Below are 26,773 nucleotides of genomic sequence, written 5' to 3'. Positions count from 1 at the left end.
AGCAGCTTCTTGAAATCTTTTAGGGGAAGAAGATATGTTCTTTCACCCAACACAGAGCTTCATGAAGGCTCCTATATACTTTGCCTCTGTGGACCCGTGAAGAGGAAGCAGTGAACCATCAACCTTTCAAGAACCACAATTTGTCATTTTTCAAACCTGGTCCCACCCTATTTCTGCAATTCCAGCCAATAATCTTGTTTCCTTTCTTCCCAGAATATTTTTTTGTTTCTACCAGGTAGGAAGGAGTAAAAACAAAAATTAGAAAGCTTCAAAAGCTTAGTATCAACTCTTTTCTTGAGTTGAAACTTAAAGATCCAATATCTTCTACAACCCAAGTTTCTTTTACTAATCAAATTCTGGAACTTATGTTAGCTGGGAAACCATCCTATCTATTCTCCTTACTGGTATCTTGTATACAAGATACAGCTCTTGTATCTTCCCAGACAAATAAGCACCTTTCTTCTATTAGACAGATGATGGGACTTCTTGTTCACAACCCCTCCTTAGCACCCAGCAGAGTGATGGTACTTAAGTCCTCATGATTGTTGGTCAAATAAATGAAGGAATGGAACTAATTATGAGGATTCACAGCCTACCTGATTTGGTTTAATGACCAACACTGCCTAGAACTTTCTCCTGGTGTCTAACTTAGTTGATTTCCTGTGGCCATGTGGCTCCTTAGACAAAGCTGCTACTCTAGGTCTTGGTTGACAGATTGAATGTAGAATCTGCAGAAGGCAGTGGGAAAGTGTGTGTGGCCTGGACGAGCACACATGGTGTAGGCTCACCCAAAGGTGTGCTCTGTGAGGCAACAGATTTTACTCCCTGAAGGGCTTGGACCACTATCACCCTATGACAGGATAAGTGGGGGTTGGTGTGGGGTGGGGATGTGAAGTGTAAATTTGTTAACAGTCAAGTTCAGGTTTTTAACGTGTTAAAAGACAAACTCTAGAAAAGAAAGGGACTCTACTTTATTAGGCATACTGAGCATCCATCCTGTAAGAACCAAAACCCATTCTGAGCACAGGCTCCCAAGAGTGGGAGGAGGCAGCTTCACATTCCCAGAAACACTTCCTCTACTGTCCCCTTCCCTCATAACAAACCTTTCACTTGTTATCTTTCCCCCTATTGTTACTGTTTCCAGGCTGAAGGATCCCAAGAACAAAGCCCTGGTAGTATCCCAAGATCAAGGGTGACATCTGTAGGACAAATTCCTGATTCAAGCCCAGATCTCTCCAGGGGATAGATATTTCCTTAAAATCAGCACTTCCTTAAAAATAATGTTCTTAGTATACAAAAGCTACCAGTGCATGTATAAAATCAGAAATATGAGAACAGGGAAATAACAACTGCACAGAATAATTTAGAATGATTATGGAGCTATGTATTTGTAGGCAAAGACACAAGCCCACCCCATAACATGCAGGACTGTTTCCCTCCACCACAGATGGGCAGCAGGGGTCTCAGATTTCACCACATACTCCAGCGCAAAACCCACAAGAGCAGGTGTGCTCCCTTGGGCACCTGACTTCCACAGGACAGCAAGCAGTGACAAAAACAAGCATGTGAATCTGCCCAGTGTGGACCTTTCCTGGAAGGCCCTGTCCAGCTTATCAATGGGAAGGATGCTGAGGCACCAGGTCTGGGTGTACCTCAGCGTCTGTGCTCCTGATACTTTCTAGAAAAAGAAAGGGAGTTCACAGCTGCAAGGATGACTCACAACTGGAGGAGCCCTTTCACCTTGACCTGAAGTCAAAGCCAAGACACTGATGCCAGGCAGAGCAGGTTCTAACATGGGCATGGGCCCTGTGATGCTGATAGCAGGGTGAAGGTACCTTAGCCCAACAAAATGCCAGCAAAACCACCAGAACCACGTAAATGAATTTCCAGTATTTCTCTGAGGACTCAGCCATGCTGAGGGCCATGCTATCTTTTGCTCCACAGGAGAAATGTTTCCCCCTCATTTTGCCAAAGAGGAAACTGAGGCACAGAGGAATCAAGAGAGGGGCCAATCAAGTTGTGAAATGTTACAGAAAAAGACCCAACTTTGCTGTTCTTAACCATGTATGGGGGTTGATTCCAACCACTGATGGTATTAGAAATAAGGATAAGCAAGGGTTAAGATTCTGGCAAAAACTCCAAAAGCATTTAGGAGGAATGGCTCTTTTAAAGGGACATCACTATTTGGGGCAGTGTGGCAAGTCCATCTCTGGCCAGTCCCTTCACTTTTCCTCTTTGCCACTTCAATAAAGTTTCTCTTTCATATGAGTTCTCTGATGTGTAATAAAATTGGAGCTGTTGCTAAATCCTTTCCCACATTCAGGGCACTTGTAGGGCTTCTCCCCTGTGTGGATTCGCTGATGTATAATGAGAACTGAATTCCAGCTGAAGCCTTTCCCACATTCAGGACACCTGTAGGGCTTGTCTCCCAAATGGGCTCTCTGGTGCATGACCAGGATAGAGCCCCGGCTGAAGCTCTTGCCACACATGAGGCATTTGTAGGGCTTCTCACCCGTGTGGGTCCGCTGGTGCACCACCAGCTGGGAGCGCTGACTGAAGCACTTTTCACACTCACTGCATTTGTAGGGCTTCTCACCAGTATGGATCCTCTGGTGCTTGAGGAGGTTGGAGCTCCAGCTAAAGCTTTCCCCACATGTCAGGCACTCATAGGGTTTCTCCCCTGTGTGCATGCCCTGGTGTGCGATCAGACTAGAACTTTGGCTGAAGCTCTTCCCACATACTCCACACTTATAGGGTTTCTCCACCATGTGGGTTCTCCGGTGGGTGGACAGATTGGAGCTGCGGCTAAAGCTTTTCCCGCACTCACTGCACTGATAGGGTTTTTCTCCTGTGTGAGTTCTCCGGTGGGTAATGAGAGCTGAACTTTGGCTGAACCTCTGTCCACAGTCAGTACATTTGTATGGTTTCTCTCCTGTGTGGACTCTCTGGTGTCTGATTAGGTTGGAGTTGTAACTAAAGCTTTCGCCACATTCCTTACATTCGTAGGGTTTTTCTCCAGTGTGGATTCCCTGATGTGTGTTAAGGCTGGACCGGTTGCCGAAGCTTTTTCCACATTCTGGGCATGAGTATGGTTTCTCTCCTGTGTGGGTTCGCTGATGAGCAATGAGATTGGGGCTCCTGCTAAAACTCTTGCCACACTCGGCACACTGAAAGGGCTTCTCTCCCGTGTGGATCCTCTGGTGGGTTATGAGGTTTGCACTCCGGCTAAAGCTCTTCCCACAATCTCTGCATTTATAGGGTTTCTCCCCAGTGTGAGTAGTTTGGTGTCTACTAAAGTTTGAACCATCACTAAAGCTTTTTCCACATTCGTCACATTTGTAGTATTTCTCTCCTGTGTGGGTCCGTTCATGGGTGATTAGGTGGGATCTCCGGCTGAAGGTTTTCCCACACTGGGGACATTCATATGGCTTCTCGCCCAGGTAGGTACCCTGAAGGCCTATGAGCTGGCCAACATCCCTGCCCTGGGATGGCACCTCCCCTGGATCCTCACCTGGAGCATTTCCCTGGGGCCCCCCAGTGCCACAGTCTCTCTCAAAGTCACTCTCCCCATTGGATTGCTGAATGCCTTCCATGTCAGGCATTTTTGAGAACAACTCATGTGATTTGACATCCTCAAACATGTCTTGGTTAGAGTTCTCCCCATTTTCACTCTGTATCTCAAAATCTGAAACAATGAAGAAAAACACAATGTCTACTCAATTCCCTGTCATGATGAGAAAAGGCAACCAAAGGGAAATTTATAAAAATTAAACTTCTAGTGAACACAAGAGGCTAGAAAATTCTCAAAGCTTTTAAAAAGCCAGGTTTATTTCATTCTAACTGGTTATTTAATTGCCAGGCTTCAGATCTTTATGGCAATCACCCAGAATTTCAAAGTCTTAATGATTTGGGTTCCACGTCCCTGCCTGTTTCTTCACCAGGAAATGTGATCAGGTGGGAATGTGAAAACCTAATTAAAGGACTACAGCAGGGTACCCAACAGCCCCCAATACTCACCATGGTGCCAGATGGGTAGTAGGTGCTCATTAAATTTGATAAATTAATGACTTTCAATTATACCAAAGAAATTTCCCTAAAGCTCAGTCTCCTTTCAAAAGCAGCTTAAATAACAACTTATTATATTAAAATGTTTCTGGTAATTACAATCTTATTACTTGGCATTGAAGTAAGACACAGATGACAAGAGCCCCTACAACATGGACCCTGGGTGTTTATACACATAATTAAAATAAGTAAGTTGGCAGTTAAACGAGCCCTCAAATTTGTTGTCTGCAGTGGAAGTATATAGATCTTTAACTGGTACTATAGAACACATCTATTTTCTAGGAACCTGTCAAACCTCTATCGCCCTATAAGTATAGCAAACATGTGAGTCAAAGAAATCATGGGGGAAGATTGCTGAAAGAATATATGATAGACTCTAAAATGACTCTGCCACCAAGCCAGCTCAACAGAGGGCTGTGAGCCTGGATCACACTGCTCTGAGCCCCGGCAAAACTGTTTACTGAACAGTGTGTTGGCATGATGGCTCTGGACGACAATCTAAGAACTGCCATTAGAAATTAATGGCTGTCAGGAATGTTAACGCTGCCAGGAAGTTGTTCATAACATTGTTCATACTACACAATGTCCTTTTTTTTTTTGAGACAGAGTCTCAAGCTGTCACCCTGGGTAGAGTGCCATGGTGTCACAGATCACAGCAACCTCAAACTCTTGGGCTTAATCAATTCTCTTGCCTCAGTCTCCCAAGTAGCTGGGACTACAGGTGTTTGCCACAATGCCTGGCTATTCTGTTGTTGTTGCAGTTGTCACTGTTGTTTTAGGTGGCCCCAGCTGGATTTGAAACCGCCAGCCTCGTGGTATGTGGCCAGCACCCTACCCACTGAGCTACAGGCGCCGCCCCATACAATGTCTTCTTGATGAGACTGAAGAACAAATTTCTCTCTTGACCTCACTCCCCAAAGGAGCTTCTCTTCTGGGCAACTGACTTGTGTTTGTTTCATGCCCATGACTATTGTTCCCTCTTTGCTTTGCCCACTTGGAATCTTGGAGCCAAAAGCTTAAAATAAGAATACTGGATGCCTTTTTTGGATGGTGTTTTAAACAACTTATCCATTTATATTTAACACAAGTTGAACAGGCATTTACTAAATACCAACTTGGAACAAGAAATTATGTTATCATGTGAGAAATTTGAATTGGGGGGACAGAGTTAAAATAAAAATCAGAATTCTGCAATTTTTCATTAATCTGCATGACCAGCCTGAGAATACTTGATGTTTTTATAGCATATCTTTTGTGTATTTTCATTTCATGTTTTGCCTTTCATTACTTTTTTTTTTTGAGACAGAGTCTCATTCTGATCCCCCAGGCTAGAGTGCTGTGGCATCAGAGCTCATAGCAACCTCACACTCCCAGGTTCAAGCCATTCTACTGCTCTAGCCTCCCATGCGGCTGGGACTACAAGTGCCCACCACAAGGCCTGGATAATTTTTCTGTTTTTAGTAGAGATGGGGTCTCGTTCTTGCTCAAGCTGGTCTCTGGTCTCTTCTAAGCTCAAGAGATCCTCCTACGTCAGCTTCCCAGAGTGCTAGGATTATAATACGAGCCTCTGTGGCCTATTTTCTTTCTGCCTATCAATTCCTTGGTGCTTTATTTTGGTAGAGTCTCCAGTCCTTTTTTGAAATTCTGTCGGAGTACACAGAAATAAATTAATGATGTTATTGATGAATATTATAGCCCGATTATTCCTAAGGCCTAACATTAGACCTCCTGAGAAAACAGAGAAAACAATTAATAAAGCAATTATACAAAGTCTTAGTGACCTTTCTATTATTAGTGCTAATAAATTGTTTACTTTAAGTTAGATGCTGAATTCAGCAAATAATAGTCTCTATAATTTAATGTAAATCCCCACATATGGGCATATCATACAAGCTACCAGTAATCTATGAGTTCATATAATTGCCCTCTAGCCGCTGAACAGAGATATGAGGGGCACAAGAAAAAAGGCATTTGGAGAAATAAAGACAAAATGGGAAGGAGTACAAAAGGAAATAGGCTTCTTGGAAAAAAAGCAAAAGGGAAAAAGAGGACCAAAATGAGAACAAAGCAATTAAAAAACAAAGAACGGCTAGAAGGATTAAAGGAAATGACAGAAAAAGGGGAATCAATGAACATATACAGGTAATTGGAGTTCTCAAAGAAGAAAACTAGAAGGACTAGAACAAATACTTAAAAATAATCTAAAAAGGTATAAGAACCTTTGAATGTTCTACTGTGTGCCAAGGAAAACTAACCCAACCTAACAGTGAGACAGGTGGATAATAGCAAAAAGATCAAATCCCTTGTAAGAGGGAAGAAGATCAACTGGTTTCAAGATTTCCCTACAGTAACATTCAGTGCCTGAAGTCAGAGAAGCAATAGCCATGTAATAGTCAAGAAAATATATGCCAAGAATTTTATATTCAACAAAACTGTTCAAGTATTAAACCTATAGGCAAACAGCTTTGAACATATGCAAATTTGTGGACTATTAAGGGATGAACACCTAATAAAGTTAACTTTAGAACAAAGACCAAATTTACCATGGCAATTAGGATGCTTAGAATAAATGTCATAGAGCAGTGCAAAAATGACATTGTAACAAAAATTGGGGTTGAAGGGTATAGGTATAAGGTGGGATGTACAAAAATAAACATTGAGAGATTTTTGACTGAAATGGGGAGGAGGAAAGAGATTATCTCGTAAGATGTTAAGTTATTATGAAATCTCAATAGTTAAACGTTAATACAAAATCAGACCAAAGAGATGAAACAAAACCTCCAGGCAGACCCAGCAGACATGTGAAGTCAGAATTTCATACAGGTGGTTCATGACAGATGGAATGGCAGAGAAGAGGATCTGCACAAGGACTATGGCAGTAGTTCTCAACCTTCCTAATGTCACAACCCTTTAATACAGTTCCTGTGGGTTGAGAACCACTGGACTATGAGAATGTAGCATGAGACAAGGGTGGACATTAAACCACAGAGGAAAGACACAGCCAGATGAAAAAATTCAAGTTGGACCCATGCTAAGACAAATCTCAAATGAATCAAAGATTTAAATGTAAAAAAAAAAAACAACAGTATCAAACTCTTACATGAAAATATGAAGCCAACAGCCCACATCACAAAATCCCAAAACTACAGATGTTGGCGTGAATGTGGAGAAAAGGGAACACTTCTGCACTGCTGGTGGGAATGCAAACTAGTATGTTCCTTTTGGAAGGAAGTTTGGAGAACACTCAGGGATCTAAATGTAGACCTGTCGTTTGATCCTGCAATTCCTCTTCTAGGTGTATATCTAAAGGACAAAAATCATTTGGCAATAAAAATATTTGCACCAGATTGTTCACTGCAGCTCAATTCATAATTGCTAAGTCATGGAAGAAGTCCAAGTGCCCATCAACCCATGAATTGGATTAATAAACTGTGGTATATGTATACCATGGAATACTATGCAGCATTAAAAAAATGGAGACTTTACCTCTTTTATGTTTACATGGATGGAGCTGGAAAATATTCTTCTTAGTAAAGTATCTCAGGAATGGAAAAAAATATATCCAATGCACTCAGTACTACTGTGAAACCAATTTATAATCACTCACACTTGCATATGAAAAATGAAACACAACTATAGCCTAGGATGGAGGAGAGAAGGGAAGAGAGAGGGGAGGGGAGGAGGGTGCGTTGATGGAGGGTTAGTAGGGGGACCACACCTATGGAACACATTGCAAGTACAAGTTGGATCTATCAGGTGTAGAACACAAATGTCTAAATGCAGTAATTGGATAAATGAGGTGAAAGCTATGTTGCATTCCAATTTGTACAAATAATCAACACATCGAATCCCATAATGGCATAAATGTATTTATGATCTATGTACAAATGACTTAATAAAAAAAAAAACACAAAAAAAATGAAGCCGAGCATGGTGGCTCATGCCTATAATCCCAGCACTTTGGGAGGCCAAGGCAGGAGGATTCTTGAGGTCAGGTGTTTGAAGTTGGCTGTGAGCTATGATGACACCACCTCACTATAGCCCAGGCAACAGAGTGAGACCCAGTGTCAAAAAACAACAAAAACAAAAAAGAAAAAACAAGAAAGAAAATATGAGAGGATTTTTTTAAAAATCTGGGATTCTTTAAGTGTGATAACCTAATTTGTGGTGTTATTTTCTATTACCTCATTACAGAGGCACTTCTGAGTCAAATCCAGACCCAATATCCCCTTACTTTCTGCTGCTGAAGGACCAAGCCCATCCTTCCTCACCTTGACAGAGATGTGAGACTGTCACAATCTGGGGAAGAACAGAGGGACTTGGGAGTTCTTTAGAAGATGCATTTTGCTAACAGAGAGTCACAGGAGCCATTCTCAAGGAGAGAAAAGAGTAGCCCTTCAGGTGATCTGCCTTAACAAGGTCCTCCAAATGGGAAAAAGTCATTTAGCTAGGAAGAATGAGAAGGGTCTGAAAGGTCCCAGATCCCTTCCAGCTCCTCAAGAAAGGCTGGCCCCTGTGACATTAGGGAGACAAAGTACAGCACTTTCAGGCACAGGCAACTTCTTCATTTATCAGTGATCAATGAAGAAAATGACAACTCAGAACCTGATTTTGATCAAATACAAGGATAACATTTTCACCAACATGCTTGAGTGGTGATGACATTATAGGGGATTTTTTTAAAAAGGAATTTACTGGTAGAAATAGTGTTTGCTATTCCAAGATGCCAGGATGAGCATATTTTATGGCCACAACTGCATACAAAGAGATGGTTTCTTTCTTTTTTCAGAGTCTTACTTTGTCGCCCTCAGTAGAGTGCCATGGCATCACAGCAACCTCCAACTCCTGGGCTTAAGCGATTCTCTTGCCTCAGCCTCCCAAGTAGCTGGGACTACAGGTGCCTGCCACAATGCCCGGCTTTTTGTTGCAGTTGTCACTGTTGTTTAGCAGGCCCGGGCCAGGTTTGAACCCACCAGCGTCAGTGTATGTGGCTGGCACTCTACCCACTGAATATGGGGACTGAGCCAAAAAGGTGGCTTCTGAGGAACCTGAGCAAGTGGTTGGAAGGCCCAGATAGACACTAGAGAAAACTCAGAAATGAGTCAGGCGTTAAGGAAATAGGAAAGAACAGATCTCACTTCTCAAATGTTACTGATCTCCCCTAAAACTACTGAAGTGGGGAAGATGTCCCCCATCTACGTAGAGACTTTAAAACAAGGGCTTTGGAGTATGGCGTGTAGTTTCAAAGTTCATGAACCTCACAAAAAATACATTCTTTATTCATTACTACATTCTCTTATTTCAGATAGTACAAATATCACAAAGGAACTAAAGCAGGTGATGGAAAAGCAAATGGGCAGAGTGCCTCTCCAAGAAGACGATGCTTACTGTAACTGACAGTCACCACTGTTACACAAGCATATAAATCAGTAACTATGGAATATCGATCCATTTTATTAAATCGTATGCTTTATTGTAAACAATCGACAAGCTTGTTGTTCTTGCATGTAGTACTGAATTACCCCCTTATTAACAGAGAGACCCACATCCACTCATCTGTGACTACATTCAGGTTTTCGAACGCAAAACAGATTGTCAAAAGTCTGTCTGAGAGTCTCAGAAGAATTTATCTAGGTTTTTACAGTAAAGATCCAAGAAAGAAAAAAAAGAATATATGGTTCTCCCTTTGTGCATTGCTGGTGGGAATGTAAAATAGTACAGCCACTGCAGAAAACACTATGGCAGTCCCTCAAAAAGAATTAAAATAGCATTTTAATAATCTAGCAATTCCACTTCTGGGTATATATGCCCCAAAGAATTAAAAGCCAAGACTTGAACAGATATTTGTACATACACGTTCATATATTATTCACAATGAATGAAAGGCGGGAACAACCTAAACTAACACGAACGGATAAATGGATAAGTCTCCCTCTTGCTCTCTTCTCTGTCTCTCTTTCTCACACACACACATAAGAGTGAGACATTCAGCTTTGAAAAAGAATGAAATTCTGAACCATCCTTTGTCATGGATGAATCTTGAGGACATTATACTAGGTGAAATAAGCCAGATACAAAAGGACAAATACTATATGATTCCTCTTGTGGGTACTTAGTGTCATCAAAATCATAAAGACCAAACAATGGTGGTGGTGAGCTGCTGGGGGTAAGGTGGAATGCAGAGTTGTTTGATGGGTACAGAGTTTCAGTTTAGGAAGTGGACAAAGTTCTAAAGATGCAAGCTAGTGACGGTAACACAACAATGTGAATGTACTTAATGCCACTGAACAGTATACCTAAAAATGGTTAAAATAGTCAATTTTATGTTGTATTTTCAATAAAAAAGAATACATGAGTCTGGTAAAGTGGCTCACACCTGTAATACTAGCACTTTGGGAGGCCCAGGCTGGAGGATTGTTTGAAGCCAGGAGTTCAAGACCAGCCTGAGCAAGAGGCTCTCTCTAATGTAGAGATCCTGTCTCTACAAGAATAGAAAAATTGGCTGGGCATGGTGGCAGGCACCTATAGTTCCAGCTACTTGGGAGGCTGAAGCAGGAGGATCATCTGAGTCTAGGATTTGGAGACTGCAGTGAGCTATGATAATGCCACTGTACTCTAGCCCAGGTGATAGAGATCCTGTCTCAAAAAAAAAGAAAGAAAGAAAGAAAAGAATATATGGCTCGTCTATATAAATTTATGTACTCTACCAAATTTAAAATTGGTGACAAAGTCAGGCCTGATGGCTTGAGCCTATAATCCCAGCACCTTGGGAGGCCTAAGTGAAAGGATTGCTTGAGCTCAGGAGTTTGAGACCAGCCTAGGCAGGCAACACAGCAAGACCTTGTCATCACAAAATAAAAAAAAGAAAAAATTTAGCCAGGCATGATGGTGTGCACCTGTAGTCCCAGCTAATTGGGAGGCTAAGGTGGGAAGATTGCTTGAGCCCAGGAGTTTAAGGCTGCAGTGAGCTGTGATTGCACCTCTATGCTCCAGCCTGCGCTATGAGTCAGATCTTATCTCTCAAAAAAAAAAAAAGAGACACATTACTTACTAAAAAAATTCTGAAAATTACTTTTAAAATATTAAATTAAATGCTCAGAAAGACAGAGAATAGTATCTTAATTGAATGGTTATCTCCATAATAATTCACAGGTAGGTATTCTGTATTTCATACAGTTATAATTTGTAGTTTTTCATTTCTAAATTGCCTATTTTTTTCTACTGGGCTGAGTTTTCTTATGAGTTTATAGAAATCCAGCAGTTCAAGGATTTTGACTTTTTATTTTTTTGAGACAGAGTCTTGCTCTGTTACATAGTCTAGCATCCTGTGGTGTCAGCCTTGCTCGCAGCAATCTCAAAAATCTGGGTTCACCCCAACTTCTAAAAAAATGGAAAAACCCAGCTGGGTGCCGCAGCGAGTGCCTATAATCCCAGTGGCTTCCTGAGGCGGAGGCAGCAGGATGCCCACAGCCCAAGTCTGAGGTTGCCGTGAGTTATGACACCATTGTCCTCTGCTCAGGGGCATCGGGTGGGACTCTGTCTCAACAAGAAAAAAAACCTGGGTTCAAGTGATCTTCCTGCCTCAGCCTCCCAAGTAGCTGGGACTACAGGCCTGTGCACTGCACCTGGCCATTCCTTCTGTTCTTGTAGAGACAGGATGTCCCTCTTGCACAGGCTGGTCTTAAACTCCTGAGCCCAAGGGATCCTCCTGCTTCTGTCTCCTAAGTGCTGGGATTACAGGTGTGAGCCACTGTGCCTAGCCAAGGATTTTGACTCTTTGATCTATAACATTACAGGCTTTATCACAAATATTTCCTCCCAGTCCTTTTCATTTTGAGACAGAGTCTTACTTTGTCATCCTAGATGGAGTGCTCACAGCAACCTCAAACTCTTGGGCTTAAGCAATCCTCTTGCCTCAGCCTCTCAAGTAGCTGGAACTACAGGCGCCCATTACAACACCCAGCTATTTTTAGAGAAGGGGTCTCACTCTTGCTCAGTTTGGTCCTGAACCCATGAGCTCAGGCTATCTGCTCCCCTTGGCCTGCCAGAGTGCTGGGATTACAGGTGGGAACCACCACGCCTGGCCCTCCTCCCAGTCTTTGTGTTGTCTTTTAATTTTGTTCATAGTATCTTTTTTATGTAAATGACTTTTCTTCTGTATTTATGATTCTAATCTAGCTTTGATGATTTCTATATTGCTTATGAAGTCCTTCTTCACCCTAAGATTATAGAAATATTTTCTTTTACTTTTTTTTTTTAGATGGAGTTTTTGTTTTGTTGCCCCTCGGTAGAGTGCCATGGTGTCTCAGCTCACAAGCAACCTCAAACTCTTGGGCTTAAGCGATTCTCTTGCCTCAGCCTCCCAAGTAGCTGGGACTACAGGCGCCTGCCATAACGCCTGGCTTTTTTTGTTGTTGTAGTTGTAGTTGTACTTGTCATCATTGTTTAGCAGACCCGGGCTGGGTTCAAACCTGCCAGACCCAATGTATGTGGCCTGTGCCCTAACCACTGAGTGACCAAGCCTACAAAAATATTTTCTTACATGTCATTTCAGATCTTGTATAGTCTAGATCTATAATCCATCTGGAATTTATTTTTGTTTAATCTGTGAAGCAGGGATCTATTTCCATGTAGGTTGAGAAGTGGGGATCTAATCTTTGATTTTTCAAAATAATTAGACCACTGTCCAAAAACTATTCACTGAATGGTTTTTGACATACCACAGGACCTCTCTCTTTATTGGCTAATAGACAAAAGCTGCAATTGTAACTCAATCAAAGCCAACAGTTCTTGTACTTTCATGCCCTCCATGTGTGCTCTGGGATTACACGCATGGCATGTTCCTATGGCTGTTCACATGGCCTTGCAAGTCTTCCTGCCTGGCCACAGGCCTTCTTCTTCTTCTCCTACTTCTTCTCCCCTGCTAGAAAGCATATTACAATGACCATGAGGAAAACTGCTGATTTGGGGATAAACTTGAATTTGCTATAGTTAATTTATAATAAAATATATTGTTCACTAACTTTGGTGCTTTTGTGTGGGCTCAAATTCTTCTAAAGCCCTTCCTGCCTGACTGTGACATACCACTGTTTCTCAACACTGCAGTTAGAGTTATTGGTCTAAAACAGAGAAATGATTCTGATACAGGTTACGCCCAGCTTCACTATGACTTGGGTTCTCCCCTCCTGGAGCACTGCCCTGGCAAACCTGGCAGAGACCTAAAGGTACCTGAGTAACTGGGAGTATTGATTGTTCTACCTGAACTCTGGCTGCTTAAAAGACTAACTGCTGGTAAAAACAACAATGAACTGTCATCAGTTTAAATGAAAGACTGCCAAATACTTTACAGTTATGTAACTTTTCCATAAGAGTTCTGTCTGATATACATTAACAGTAATTTTGTTTTGAAACTAAGAATTTTGGTTCTAAAAAGACATATACTTTTGTACTCCTCCAACACTCCCCACGCCCCTCCTGGCTAAGAAAAACGAATGTATATGTTCATTTGTGGTCATTAAGGGAGCATTTTGCTGGGGCAGGAAGCTTGCAACACTGAAAGCCAGATGATGCGATGGCAGGAGCAGTCACCTGTAACTCTTTGGCTCAATGATTGGACAATAGTAGGTCTGAAGTTGATAACCTCTGTTCCTTTCTGTCTAGGCTAGTGCTTCTCAAACTCCCAAGAGCATACAAATCACCAGAAGACCTTGTCCGGTTCTGCTTCAGAGGGGCTTGGAAGAGACTGAATGTCTCCATATCCAACAAAGTCCCACGTGATGCTAATACTGTTGGTTCACCAACTACCCTTTGAGTAACAAGCTCTAAAACTTTGCTGTGTAGAAAACAGAACCCTCTCGGGGGCTTTCAAAAATCCCTTGCGTGGGCCATACTCCATACCCATTAAATCAGAAGCTTGGGAGTGGACTCCAGGTACCCAGGTGATTCTGATGTGCACCCAAGTTTGAGAACCAGAGACCTAGTGCAGAGGTTCTCAACGTGGAATCTGAATCAGGATCACCTAAAGCAGTGGTTCTCAACCTTCCTAATGCTGCAACCCTTTAATACGGTTCCTGTGGGTCGTGACCCACAGGTTGAGAACTGCTGACCTAAAAGGCTTTTTAAATCCTGGAGTGCTGGGTGGCAAGCCCAACATTTCTCACTCAGAACCTCTGAGGCCCAGAGGTTCATGACAGTGGGGAGAGCGGAAAAGATAGGAGAGACAGAAGGGGGAGGGAGGAAGAAGGGGACAGAGTCCAAATGTTCAGGGAGAGATGACTTCTAGCAGAGGTGATCTGAGATGCTCCCGTGTGTGGAACTGGGGACAAGGGAGAGGGACTGAATTTAAGAGAAGCTTTATGAAGAGGGTCTCCAAGTGTGGGCACCCAAAAGACAACTGGGATTTTATCACATAGAGATGAGACAAGGAGAATCCAAGCCAAAAATTCAGGAGCAAAAGGTAAATGCTAGAAAGTACAGGTTATGTTCACAAAATGGCAAGGTATGATCTGAACACAGTCGAGGCTACAGAATGAGGGGAAGGGGATGGCCTAGGCTGCAGGGGAGGTCTTGGCCATGTTTTCCAAGAGGTCATGCCTTGTTTGGTGGACAGTGAGAAACTAATGAAGAGTTTTATGTAGAAGAGTGTCCTCAGCACTCAGGTAAGAGTGGAAGAGTTTTAATGAAAGAGAAGCAGCAGAAGGCAGTTTGGAGGGTGCTGCAAAAATTCAGGTGTGAAATACAAAAGCCTGGATTAAGGCTGGCTATGGGGATTAAAACATCTTTGGGAAACATTTACAAATAGAGATGTGCTCTGCCACCATTAACATATGTCTGATTTTAATTGGAATTCTAAGATTCTTTGTGAGTACCCAGAGGTTCCTATTAGTCAAACATTAAACCACCACTGCTATCCCAGGTTTTGAAATGTCCTGTGCTGGGTAAATGTGAACAAAAGTCCCAGGCTGGATAAACAGAAGAGAAGTCAAGTGGTCTTGTATTGAGCAAATGTTTGAGAAGTGAGAAAGATGTGTGCCATGACTCCTGTGAGCAGCCATAGGGAAGGTTGGGAGGATCTGTTAAAAGATCAGCAAAAATAACTGAAAAGGCAGAAGAGTCAGGGGATTGACAAACCCACTTGTCTGGGATGGTCCCCATCTTGGATGTCCAGGTACAAAGCCCCCATAGCAAGTCAGGTGGGAAGGGCTGTAGTCACCTCAGACACTTGCTGAGACCTGACCTCTGCCCTGTGCCTCCCAACCACACAGCTACTGCAGAGGTATCTCCTCAGCCCTCAAACACTCTGTTTCCCCCAAGATATTTGACTGAAGATCCTGAAGTTCATTATAAATTTGTTACATCCATTAGGAGGCAAGGAAACAAAGTTTTGAAATAGGATGAGAGAGTTTTATAAACAGAAGGAACAAAATTAAAAGGTATTTTTCAGGGCAAAAAAAAAAAAAAATCAAGTACTTCACTTGGAATAAAACTTAGAATCTACCAAACACATGTGGAACCAGAGTTTGAATCCTGGCTCTATCATTTAATAGCTGTGTGACCTTGCTGAATTTCCATTTTCTACCTATGAAATAGCAATCCCACCCACCTAACAGAACTCTGAGTGAGATGGACACATAAGGTGCCCAGGACAGGGCTTTGTCACAGTAAGCCCTCAATGTCAGTCCCTTTCGTCAGAAGTTAGCATAACCACTGCCCCAAACCACCTTCCTTTCCTTTCTTTTTCCCTTACTTTCCCAGGCTTATTTCTTTATATATATTTTTTAGAGATAGGGTCTTGCTTTCTCATCCAGACTGGTGTAATCATAGCTCACTATAACTTTGAGCTCTTGACCTCACGTGATCCTCCCACCTCAGACTCCCAAAGCATGTGCCTGGTACCCTGCCCAGTCTTCTGAATCCTTTAGGCTAGATGTCCGGGAGTTAGTCACTTTGTCTTAATCCTGTCTACATCCCCTTCTTCTAACACCCTACTAGGAACTGTCACTTGGCATCATACATGTGATAAACTGTTTAACAACATGGACCATGTCCTCAGACATGTAAGTTCAAATCTTCGTTTGGCCTCCCATTTAGCTGCATGATCTTAAGGTACTCATTTAACTTCTCTGGTGATAACAATCTTGTTTATCGTCATAGGCTGTTAAGTTTACATGAGTTTTGCTTATTAGATGCTAAGCATATTTCCTGGCCTGCAGAAAGAACTCTAGAAATACTAGCCATTGTTACTATTAGCTCCTTTTCACTTGTATCAGGGGCCGACCCCATTGCTGTGTGCCCGATTACCAGGCAGGTTCCTGGCTGCTATCCTGCTTCTAGCCTTTCCCTACTCTAATCAAACCAAACCTACATCCTGTTACCAAACTCAGCTTCCTCCCACACCTCTTAGGCCCCAGTTCAAGAACCTGCTGAGGTTCCAGCCTTCATCCACCCTTCCTCAAACTCTACTATCTACAACTTCCCGAAAACACACTTTCTACTCCAGTCAGACAGCCCTCTTCACTGTCACCTGAAGGAACACACTGGTTCTGCTCTTCTAGGACTTTGCTCAGCCCAACTCTTTTCAGCTCCACACCTTCTTCCCTGCCCTGTATGTCTCCAAATTTGACTCCTTCCTGCTCAGGCTCCAGCAAGCCTTCACTGACTTTACAAGAATGCTCTGAACTTCCATAGTTCTTACCAGCACAAAGGCAGCCCATATCCCCTGGGTCTTGACACAGTCCTAGCGGCACAGGTAGATCTAAAGTAAATATCTGGGAATCAAATGGTTAACAACTGAAAACCAAAATGGAGACAGAGTAGTTAAATGGCATGCCAGGATCCTAAAACTTATGTAACAAAGGAGACAAAAGCTACAGTTCTGAATTATTCTTTTAGGAGCCCAAGATGACTTTATACCACAAAAAATCCCTAGTTATTTATCTTGGGTTTCATAAAAACAATCATATTGAAGAAAATCATATTATTTGGTTTGCATATTAATAATTGCTAGGCCAGGCACAGTGGCTCACTTCTGTAATCCTAGCACTCTGGGAGGCCAAGGCAGGTGGATCACCTGAGTTCATGGGTTCCAGACCAGCCTGAGCAAGAGCGACACCCCATCTCTAAAAGTAGCTGGGCATTGTGGCAGGCACCTATAGTCCTAGCTACTTGGGAAGCTGAGGCAGGAGAACCACTTCAGCCCAAGAGTTTGAAGTTGCTGTGAGCTATGATGCCACAGCAACTCTACCAAGAGTGACAAAGTGAGACTGTCTCAAAAAAGAAAAAAAAAATTGCTGGAACTATGAGGAGGTTTATTATAAAACCAGAGAAAGTGTCAAGAGATGGCTTATACAACCTCCACCCTACAACCTCCACCAACTTCCCCAATACTCCAAATAAACATGTAAGTAAAAACCATGTATATAAATATTCTCCAAGAATAGTCCTCTAAACCCTTCTAATACTGAAGTTCTAGAACTACCACTTCACAGAATTAAAAGGGCATTAAAAGGGTAATGAATAAGCTATCTGCAAAGTAGAGAAATGATACTGTCCCCTCCTCTGTCCTACATGCCACCTCTGCCTTCTCCATAAACACCATGCTCCACACCTTGGATGCGTGCTCCTACCCTCTCCCTATGAAGTTCTGTGGCTCACCACTTTCCTGAAGGGTCTGGGTCAAGTCTTCCACCAGGGCCACTGCCTCCTCGCTGCTTTCAGGCCTGTGCTCTTGTAGCCAGGCCTGAATTTCCCTTGGCAGGATGGTCAACATCTGCTCCTTGGTGTGCACCTCTGGCCTTAGCCAGCGCCGACACAGCTCTCGGAGGCGGCCAAGTGCACCCTGTGGTGCCCCAGCCACTGCTTCCTCCTGGGGGCTGCCCTTGCCAGCAGTCTGGGGAAAGGGGTTGGACTCAGGGCCATCTTCCTGCAGTACAGCTTCCTGCACCCAGGAGTCATCCTCCAGGATCATAGTGGTGACCTCCTCCTCCTGTCCCTCTTCTTCTTGAGGCACCTGGACCAAGGGATTAAGGGGAGTGGTCACTCTGGGCATCTCTGCAGCCATTATCCACGTTCCTGGAGTAATCACTCAGGCCTTGAACCTCAGTCTTCTCCAGCCAGGCTCTCTGAGAAGACACCTCCCTCATCAAATCTCAACAAGTAGTCCTGCTGAGAAACAAGAAAGAGAACAGAAGCCATAAGTAGACTATCCTAAAGCAATCTGAGCCACAACAGCTCAAGTCAGGCCACCAAGTGATCTTTATATCTGCAAATCAACAGACATTTCCTGTCCCTCTTAAAGGAGAAAATGGCTTATTCCTGAAAACATATCTCCCTATGGTAAGACAAGATACAGAAAATATAGCATTGGTCTTTCAAAAGTTCAAAGAATGAATATTAGAAATGCAAAATTAGGCGGAGTGGAGGTGGGTCAGGCCTAATCCCAGCACTCTGGGATGGAGCTGGTGGATTGCCTAAGTTCACTAGTTCAAGACAGGGCTTGAGCAAGAGAGATAAATTGTCTCTAAAAAAATAGCTGGGTGTTGTGGCGGACCTTGTAGTCCCAACTATTTGGGAGGCTGAGGTGAGAGGATCACTTGAGCCCAAAAGTTTGAGGTTGCTGTTAGCTATGATGCCACAGCACTCTACAAAGGGTGACAAAGTGAGACTCTGTCTCAAAAAAAAAAAAAAAAAAGAAAGAAAATGAAATGGAAAATCATTCACACACCACCCCCACCAAAACCCCTAAGCCTGAGTTATCTTGCCCTAAGTCAATTCAGACTTTTTTTTTTTTTTGCAGTTTTTGGCTGGGGCTGGGTTTGAACCCACCACCTCCGGCATATGGGGCCAGTGCCCTACTCTGTTCAGCCACAGGCACCACCCTCAATTCAGACTTGCTGCTGAACAAGTGGCCTTGACTTAACATACAACTTAGTCACATAACCTCAGTGACCACCTAATAGATAATAACACTCATCCTTCTTACATTATGGTGACATCTTGAGTAGTAGCAATGGATCAGGTGACAGGGCATTATGAACTTCATTGAAAGGAAGGCAGCATCTCAATCATGTTACTACCATACTTTAAAGTATAAAGGGTTTTTTTTTTTTGTTTTTTTTTAAGAGAGGGTCTTGTTCTGTTGCCCAGGCTGGTGTCAAGCTTCTCCTGCCTCAGCCTCCTGAGTAGTGGGATTACAGGCATGGGCCACCAAGCTCAGCTTACACTTTTAAACATATTTGTACTGTCTGATCCAGTCTTGGCCTCTTATTAATTTATATTAAAAAATAACCATCTGGGGTGAGTGTGGTGGCTCATGTCTGTAATTCTAGCACTTTGGGAGGCCAGACTGGGCAAGAACCCATTTCTACAAAAAATTAAAAAAAAAATTAGCTAGGCACAGTGGCATGCACATATAGTCCCAGCTACTCCAGAGGCTGTGGCAGGAGGATCACTTGAATCCAGGAGTTTGAGGTTGCACTGAGTTATGGTGACTCTGTCTCAAAAAAAGAAAAAAACAAAACCCAGAAAAGCCATCTTTGCAAGAAGATTTTATTGGCAAGGACATTCAACCATACCACTGTTTTTGACTGCAAAAATTGGCTCTTTAAAAATCAGCAACAGAGGACTGGTAAATTGGAAATTATGCTAACTTAATAAAGGCCACCTCTGGAAGATAATGACTGGACAGGGGCTCAAAGGAGCATTCTGAGGTGCTGGGAATTTTCTATGTCTTTGGCAAAGGTTGCACAAGAGCATACATATGAAATTTAAGATTCGCACACTCAGATGTTGATGTATTTTTAAGCCTTAAAAAAGTCATACTGATAAAGATTATTAGTCATTAATGATTTAAGATAATCTTCCTAATATGAAAGCAATAGATAAAAACATAACCTACCAGGCAGAAAACCCACAGACACAATAAAACTGCGATTTTCTTTAAAAACGAACACACAGAGAAGAAAAAAAGACCTGGCTGGCAACTCTGCAAAATACTAAGAGCAGCTGAATTACAAACGACTTAAAATAAATATTATAAAAGCAACAAAAGATTAGTTTAAAAATTATTACTTACTGCTACATCATAAAGACTCAGATAATCCCCCTCAAAAAAAAAAAAAAAAAAAAGAGAGAGAAAAAAGTAGAAAAAGCTAAAAAAAAGCAAAAACAGCTAGTAGGAAAACCGAAGCACAATACGTGTATCAACCCAAGTACCCAAGTAACTAAAAGCAACACAGGCATAACAGAACGCAGAACTGTTTCCTACCCCAGAGCCCAGAAAAACCGTGCCCAGGTAGCAAATTCGCTGGGTGACCTGTGGTACTGAACCTGTTTCCCTTGTGTAAAACGACGAGGCTGCGCGAGATGCTGTCGAATATCCCTTCCAGTCCAAACCCTGCGCTTCCCAGGGAATATGCAAGGAGCTCTCCGTCAGGGAGAAGAGTTCGGGTGGGTTTGCCAAGCGGTCCCGGCCCGCGGACACCAACAGCGCCCCCCAACACCCCTCCCCCAGCGAGCTGCCAGCTTCTGGCTCCAGGCCCATTATTTTCTGGCCTCAGACTACTCCCCTGGGTCCCCTCAGGCCCAGGTCTTTCTCTCTGGCTCACCTCTCCAGAGACCACGTCCTGCCCTGGCGGCCCCAGCACTCCGCCCGGCCCCTCGGGGTCCACCTTTGCTCTATCCGTGGGGCACCGAGAACAATGGACGGGCGGGGTCCGCCCACCACCGCGCTCATTGGTTGACGAGAACGCCCCCTGGAAACTCTGCTTTCCTACTGGCTGAGACAGCGTCCAGCCAGAAGGCGGGAAGGAGGCTGGGTCCCGGGCATTGTGGGAGTCGTAGTCTACCGGGAGAGCAGCCCGACCGCAGGCCAGCCGCAACTGCAGTTAGGGTGGGTAGCCGGGGCAATGCTAGAGGGCTGGAGGCAGGCAATCCGTGGACTGGCCGTCAGGACCCCAGTGTTGGCCAGAACTATGACATTTCGCTTTTCTAAGGCCCCTGCATATTGGCCTATAAAACGCGAAAGTTGGATGGACTACTTGAAAGTCCTTTTCAGAGTGAAGCGTGTGTCAGGTAATAGTATTATTAGGACCCTTACAGACGAGCGAGAGCAAACGCTGAGCAGGAAAGGAATCCGCGAAGGAAGAGCCTCTCATCGCCCACGGCCTATGTTGCAGCTGTGCGCGTGCACCCGGCCCTAGCACACCCCTTTGTTTTCACACGTGGCGATCCTGCAGAAGGACTGCCAGCTGTGCCCCGCCCCCTGTGCGGGAGGGCCCCTTCTTTTGTCGGCTCTGTGGAGCTCGCCCTATCTTTCCCCTGCTACGCAGAGACATCGACCCTAGCACACCTCTTCTACTCCTTTATTTTAAATATTTATTTATATTTGAGACAGTCTCACTCTGTAACCCTCGGTAGAGTGCCTTTCCATGCTGTCACAGCTCACAGCAACCTCAAACTCTTGTGCTCAAGTGATCCTCTTGCTTCAGCCTCCTGGGTAGCCAGCACTACAGGCGCCAGCCACAACACCCCGCTAGTTTTTTTTTTTTTTTTTTTTTTCCCTTCAGTAGAGACTGGGGTCTCTCTCCGGCTCAGGCAGGTCTCAGAACTCCTCAGCTTATACGATCCTCCCTCCACGGCTCCCAGAGTATTGGGATTACAGGCATGAACCACCACACATGGCCACTGCTTCATTTTAGTGCTTATCATGGTGTGGCTTACTTGACAATCTTAGCATTTGGAGAGGGTCTTGGCAGAGTAGGAGGTTGGCCTCTGTCAAGGTCCGCCCTGTTGAAGAAAAGGCTCCCAACACTGCGTGAAAACTAGTGAGAAACTGTCTGGAAACCCAAGTGGAAAATCAAAGAATAGAAAGAAAGACATCTTTAATTGTGTGCATTTGTACAGAGTGGCTATCAGAGGCACACATAATCAGATGACTACATTAAAAATTTCATTAATTTATGAGTGAGAGATGTTTCATGTGTATTGGTGACTTTAATATCACCTTTTGTGAACTAATTGTTCACATTTAAGAAAATTATCTCTTTGTTATAACCGTTGCTACTATTGCTGATTTATTAAATTTAGAAATTTGGGCCATGTGTGGTGACTCACACTTGTAATCCTAGCACTTGGGGAGGCTGAGGTGGGAGGGGGAGGATTACTTTGCACCAAGAGTTTAAGACCAGCCCAAGCAAGAACAAGACCCCCATCTCCAAAAAATAGAAACATTAGCCAGATGTGGTAGCTGGCACATGCCTATAGTTTCAGCTACACTGGGTCTGAGACAGGAGGATCACTTGAACCTAGGAGTTTGAGGTTGCACATGTTATGATGATACCACTGCACTCTAGCCTGGGCAACAGAATGAGGCTCTGTCTCAAAAAAACCGAAACAACATTTTAGAAATCTGATGTTTTTATGACTCACATTTGTTAATATTGTCTTTTTCGAGCTTCTGAGTTCTGCATTAGAAAGCCCTCTGTACTCCATTGAGTATTTGAAATTCACTTGTTTTTCACTAATTAACTTCTTTAATTCAAATACAAAGATGCAAAGTCAAGTTCTGCCAGTGAATCCTCTTACCCAACAGCTACACCCTGGTAATTAGTCCTAACTGACCACATGCAAACATCACCACCTCCTCGCCGGCCTGAGAAGTCTGCACTAAGTGTCTGGATGCAGAATTCCAGCCACCACCACTCCTGTAGAGGAAGATCCACACAATGATTGAGGATGATGTTTTGGGGGGATGACATTGTATTAATAAAGATTTGTCTCTCCACTGTCTATCCTTACCAGGAATGGAAATTTCCACAAAAAAGAAAAGATGGGGGGGGGGGTGTTACCCAGCTGAAACTTTCCAGCAGTCTAAGAGTCCATTTACCTCTGCTTCTATTCCAAGTCAACCCTTGACCACAAGAACTGGCACTAGCTTGTCACTGAAGAGTCCTAGAGCCATCCATCTCTTTCTTGTGCTCAATTTTGAGAAGCTGGATCTGGGACAGTGAGGCAAGCCTAGAAATACAGCCAATTTCAAGGTTGCTCCTCCAAGTGATTCCTTTCTCCACTGGTAAAACCACAGGGGTGAGAGAGGCTGTGTTGTCCCAGGGAGCATTTTTGGTTATAAGCTTCAGGGAACTATTCTGGCTAACTTATGTAAAAGGGACTTACTGAGAGATTGTCATGGAAATAGATGGAAGCTGAAAGGTGAGACTTGAGAACAGTTAGGAACCAAAAAAGAAAGAAGCCCCAAGAGCCACAACAGCAATCTTTTAGCAGGAATAGTGCAGCTTGTCCACCCATGATTGATCTCTGGTGGTAGTACTCCCATCTCTGTTCTTTGGTCTTTCTCATTCCAGATTTCCAAGTGCAGGGAAAGAGCATTTGGTTGACTGAGACCGAATCACATGCATACCCCTCAGATGCACCAGGGTGAGAGAGGATTGGATCTGGCTTGTAGCTTTTCTTTTTTTGGCCGGGGCTAGGTTTGAACCCACCACCTCTGGCATATGGGACCAGCACCCTACTCCTTGAGCCACAGGCACCGGCCCTGGCTTGTAGCTTTTCTTACTAATACCGCACACAAAGGCAGATCCTCTACTTTGGAGGCTGGAGACATATTAGGAAAAATGAACAGGCAGTAATAGCGTCACTACAGGTTTTTAGATGCTCACCATGAAGGGACTTCATCCCAAGGAATGCTCAACCGAAGGCCTTCAGGAGCCATTAGCTCATCTAGATTTGATGAGGGTGGGAGTGGAGAGAACCTACTTTCCATAATAACTGATCACAATCAGGAGTAATGACCCCTGAGCAGATAAGGCCCAGGCATTGAAGCAGAGGGGCCTAGAAAGATGCAGGAAGTACATTTTCTTACCTAAGACCCCCATTTGCTTAACCCTGTCTATTTCCTCGATGTCAGAGTAAAAAAGAAGTTTCTGGCTGGGTGCAGTGTCTCATGCCTGCCTGTAATCCTGGCACTTTGGGAGGAGTTGGATTACTTGAGCTTAAGAGTTCCAGACCAACCTGAGCAAGAGCGTCTCTACAAAAAATAGAAAAATTAGCTGATATCTGGCATTGTGGTGCCTGTATGTAGTCCCAGCTACTCTGCAGGCAGGGGCAGGAGGATCCCTTGAGTCCAGGAGTTTGAGGTTGCTCTGAGCTAGCCTGACACCACAGCACTCTGCCCTGGGAAAGAGAGTGAGACACCATTTAAAAAAAAAAAAAAAAAAGGAATCTCCAGCGGTGCCTCTGGCTCAAGGAGTAGGGCGCTGGCCCCCATGTATCGGGGGTGGCGGGTTCAGGCCTGGCTCAGCCAAAACTGCAAAAAAAAAAAAAAAAAAAAAAAAAAGAGTATCTCCTGGTTGTACATGGGGTATTATGTCTTATTTTTGCTAGTTATAACAAAAACCCAGGGCCGTAAAATATGATTGGAAAAAGATCATTGAAATGGACAGTGTTGTAGGATATTGTAAGACTGGCCTAAGGAGAAGAAAAAAACTAAGGGGACTCTCATCATAAGTATGCCCAGACCAAGAGAGAAAGTGAGGAACAGGGTCAGAGAAGCATTTCTTTTAAAGAGTGTCAGTGAACAGTTGTGAAATTGTGACATGACACATGCAAGTGTGAAAACAATAACTAGAGCAGACATTTGGTGGGGAGGATGAAATTTTTCTTCCCCCCCTTTTTTTTGTTGTTGTTGCGGTTTGGACAGGGCTGGGTTTGAACCCACCACCCTCGGCATATGGGGCCAGTGCCCTACTCACTGAGCCACAGGCGCCACCCCCCTTTTCTGTTTTTTATTAGTACTTCTCATTAATAGTATGATGGAGGGAGGCTGTTTAGCTTTGGGCATTTGGACCTTGTGCTGCTCCTCAGAGGATGCTGGCTTTTCTCTTATTTGTCCTGTGCTGGCCTGGGCTTCTCCAGAAATGGACACTCCAGGCCCCGTTCTAGCTCCTTTATGCCAAGAGAAGGGAGGAGAATGAATTTATCATCTCTGGCTAGTTCCCATAACCTATTCTGAACTGCTCTATTCAAGGATATTTGTGGGAAGACACACGGGTATTCTGAGCTACACAAAATGACTAAGAGGAAGAAGTCCCAGTGTGAGATGCTCCTTGCCAAGACACAGAAGCAAGGGTGGCACCAGGGGTGGCTTGGGTTGGGGTGTGTTTTAGAGGGGACTTATCTCCATAATCTTCAATGCTCTCCAAGCTATATAAGTAAAGACTAAGTTTTATGTAAAGATAAGATAAAAAAGGAGAGGAAAAAAATTCAAATATATACACATACATACATATATACAGAGGGTGCCAAAAAATGTACACATATTTTTAGAGATGTTATCTAACTTTTCAAAGTAATATTGGTCAAGTGGTACTGGTTACTAGACTGTTACTGGTCAAGTGTCCCTAGACATGCTACACACATCCATTTCACCTGTAATTCATACACCTTTTGGCACTGATTGATTTTGCTTTCAACAAGATCTCTTAAAATGTGTCCACATTTTATGGTACCTAGCCTGTTTGGTTTATAGGAAGAAAATTACCACTAAAATAGTGGATCATTGGAAAGAAAAACAAATCTTGTAACTGACAGAATGGTCTTGCTGACTGGGCTAACAAGAAAAAATTCTAACTGGCAGCCTCTTAGAACAGTATGAATTCCTTTCCCAAGGTTAGTGACATGAATATCTCTCTTACAGAGACATTTACCTAGCAATTAAAAGAAGCTGAACAGACAAAAGAAGGAATAAATCCTCATTAACATTTGCCAGAGCTGGTCAATTCACATTCCAAAGGGAAAAAGAGTCTAGGGAAAGGGGAGGAAAGGACAGACTATCTGATGGACTGTTGCCAGAAATCCACTGCCTGTAAAAAGCTTTTTTAAGTTTGTTGAAACAAGCTTGACAAGCTCCTGAGCGTGCAGCAGGGTACAGCCTCCCCCACATCCACAAGGAGAGATGACACCAAGTGTCTCCCGCTGTCAATCTATGGCCAAGAAGAAAGAAGAAACCAATTCCTGTTATCAACCTGCTAGAAAAGGACAAACTCAACAGCTTCTCAGTTGTCTTCTGTTAATTGGGCTGCATCATGAATTTCCCCCACCCTTCTCAGCCTGCTCTGATAAAGAGTCAAAGTCATCTTGACCTGTGGGCCTCAGGGCCAATGCTTGACGTACTTCTGGAGCTGTGTGCCCTCCTTCAAAGGCATAAAATAAACTTTGTGTTTCTTTCTGTCCTAAACTCTAAGAATTCTTTCTCACCCACATGCAGACTTCACACCCTCATAGTAATCTTTTGTAAAACCAGTGCACTTGATAAACAGAGGTGGCTTAAAGACAAGTTCCCTATCTGGCTTGTTAAAGCAGACTTGTGACTCCTCCTATTACAGATATTGAAGCCACTAACTATGAGATTTATTGATCCTCAGAGGTTGGAACATCCTCAGAGGGTGGTTTGGTGCCAAAGACTGACAGGGTTGAATGTAGGAACCCACCCAAATAGAACGTCCTGCTCAGGAAGAAATGAGTGTGCCAATCCCTACCTCTCTGAACTTTTATATTCCCATCCACATGCTGACTTCCTTTTAGAACTCAGCTAGCTCGTCCCTGAGTGGAATAAAAGCCGCATTGCCTACACAGAACTTGGGCTTCTATTCCTTATTCATGTCCTGGAATAATTTCTTATTTTTGGTCTTTCACC

General features: G+C 43.5%; 1 protein-coding gene across 6 annotated transcripts in view; it reads right to left on the bottom strand.

Moving 5' to 3' along the window:
• Positions 1-20,758, bottom strand: part of ZSCAN2 (zinc finger and SCAN domain containing 2) — a 51,271-nt gene extending 30,513 nt beyond the window's left edge. For 4 of the 6 annotated variants that reach the window (XM_053596241.1, XM_053596242.1, XM_053596243.1 and 1 more), the window contains exons 1-2: positions 20,670-20,750; positions 17,719-18,228 (exon numbers count right to left, since the gene is read on the bottom strand). In XM_053596241.1, the coding sequence (XP_053452216.1) occupies positions 17,719-18,124 (406 nt within the window). In that variant the 5' untranslated portion in view covers positions 18,125-18,228; positions 20,670-20,750. Of the gene's footprint in view, positions 1-966; positions 3,686-17,718; positions 18,229-20,669 lie in introns of those variants that run through there. The other 2 variants (XM_053596240.1, XM_053596239.1) reach the window with 2 other exon arrangements.
• Positions 20,759-26,773: the final 6,015 nt, after the last annotated feature.

Source organism: Nycticebus coucang, chromosome 6, assembly GCF_027406575.1.
Source record: "Nycticebus coucang isolate mNycCou1 chromosome 6, mNycCou1.pri, whole genome shotgun sequence".
Lineage (NCBI taxonomy): Eukaryota > Metazoa > Chordata > Mammalia > Primates > Lorisidae > Nycticebus > Nycticebus coucang.
Note: the sequence above shows the minus strand (reverse complement) of the source record. Positions and strands in the feature narration are given on the sequence as shown.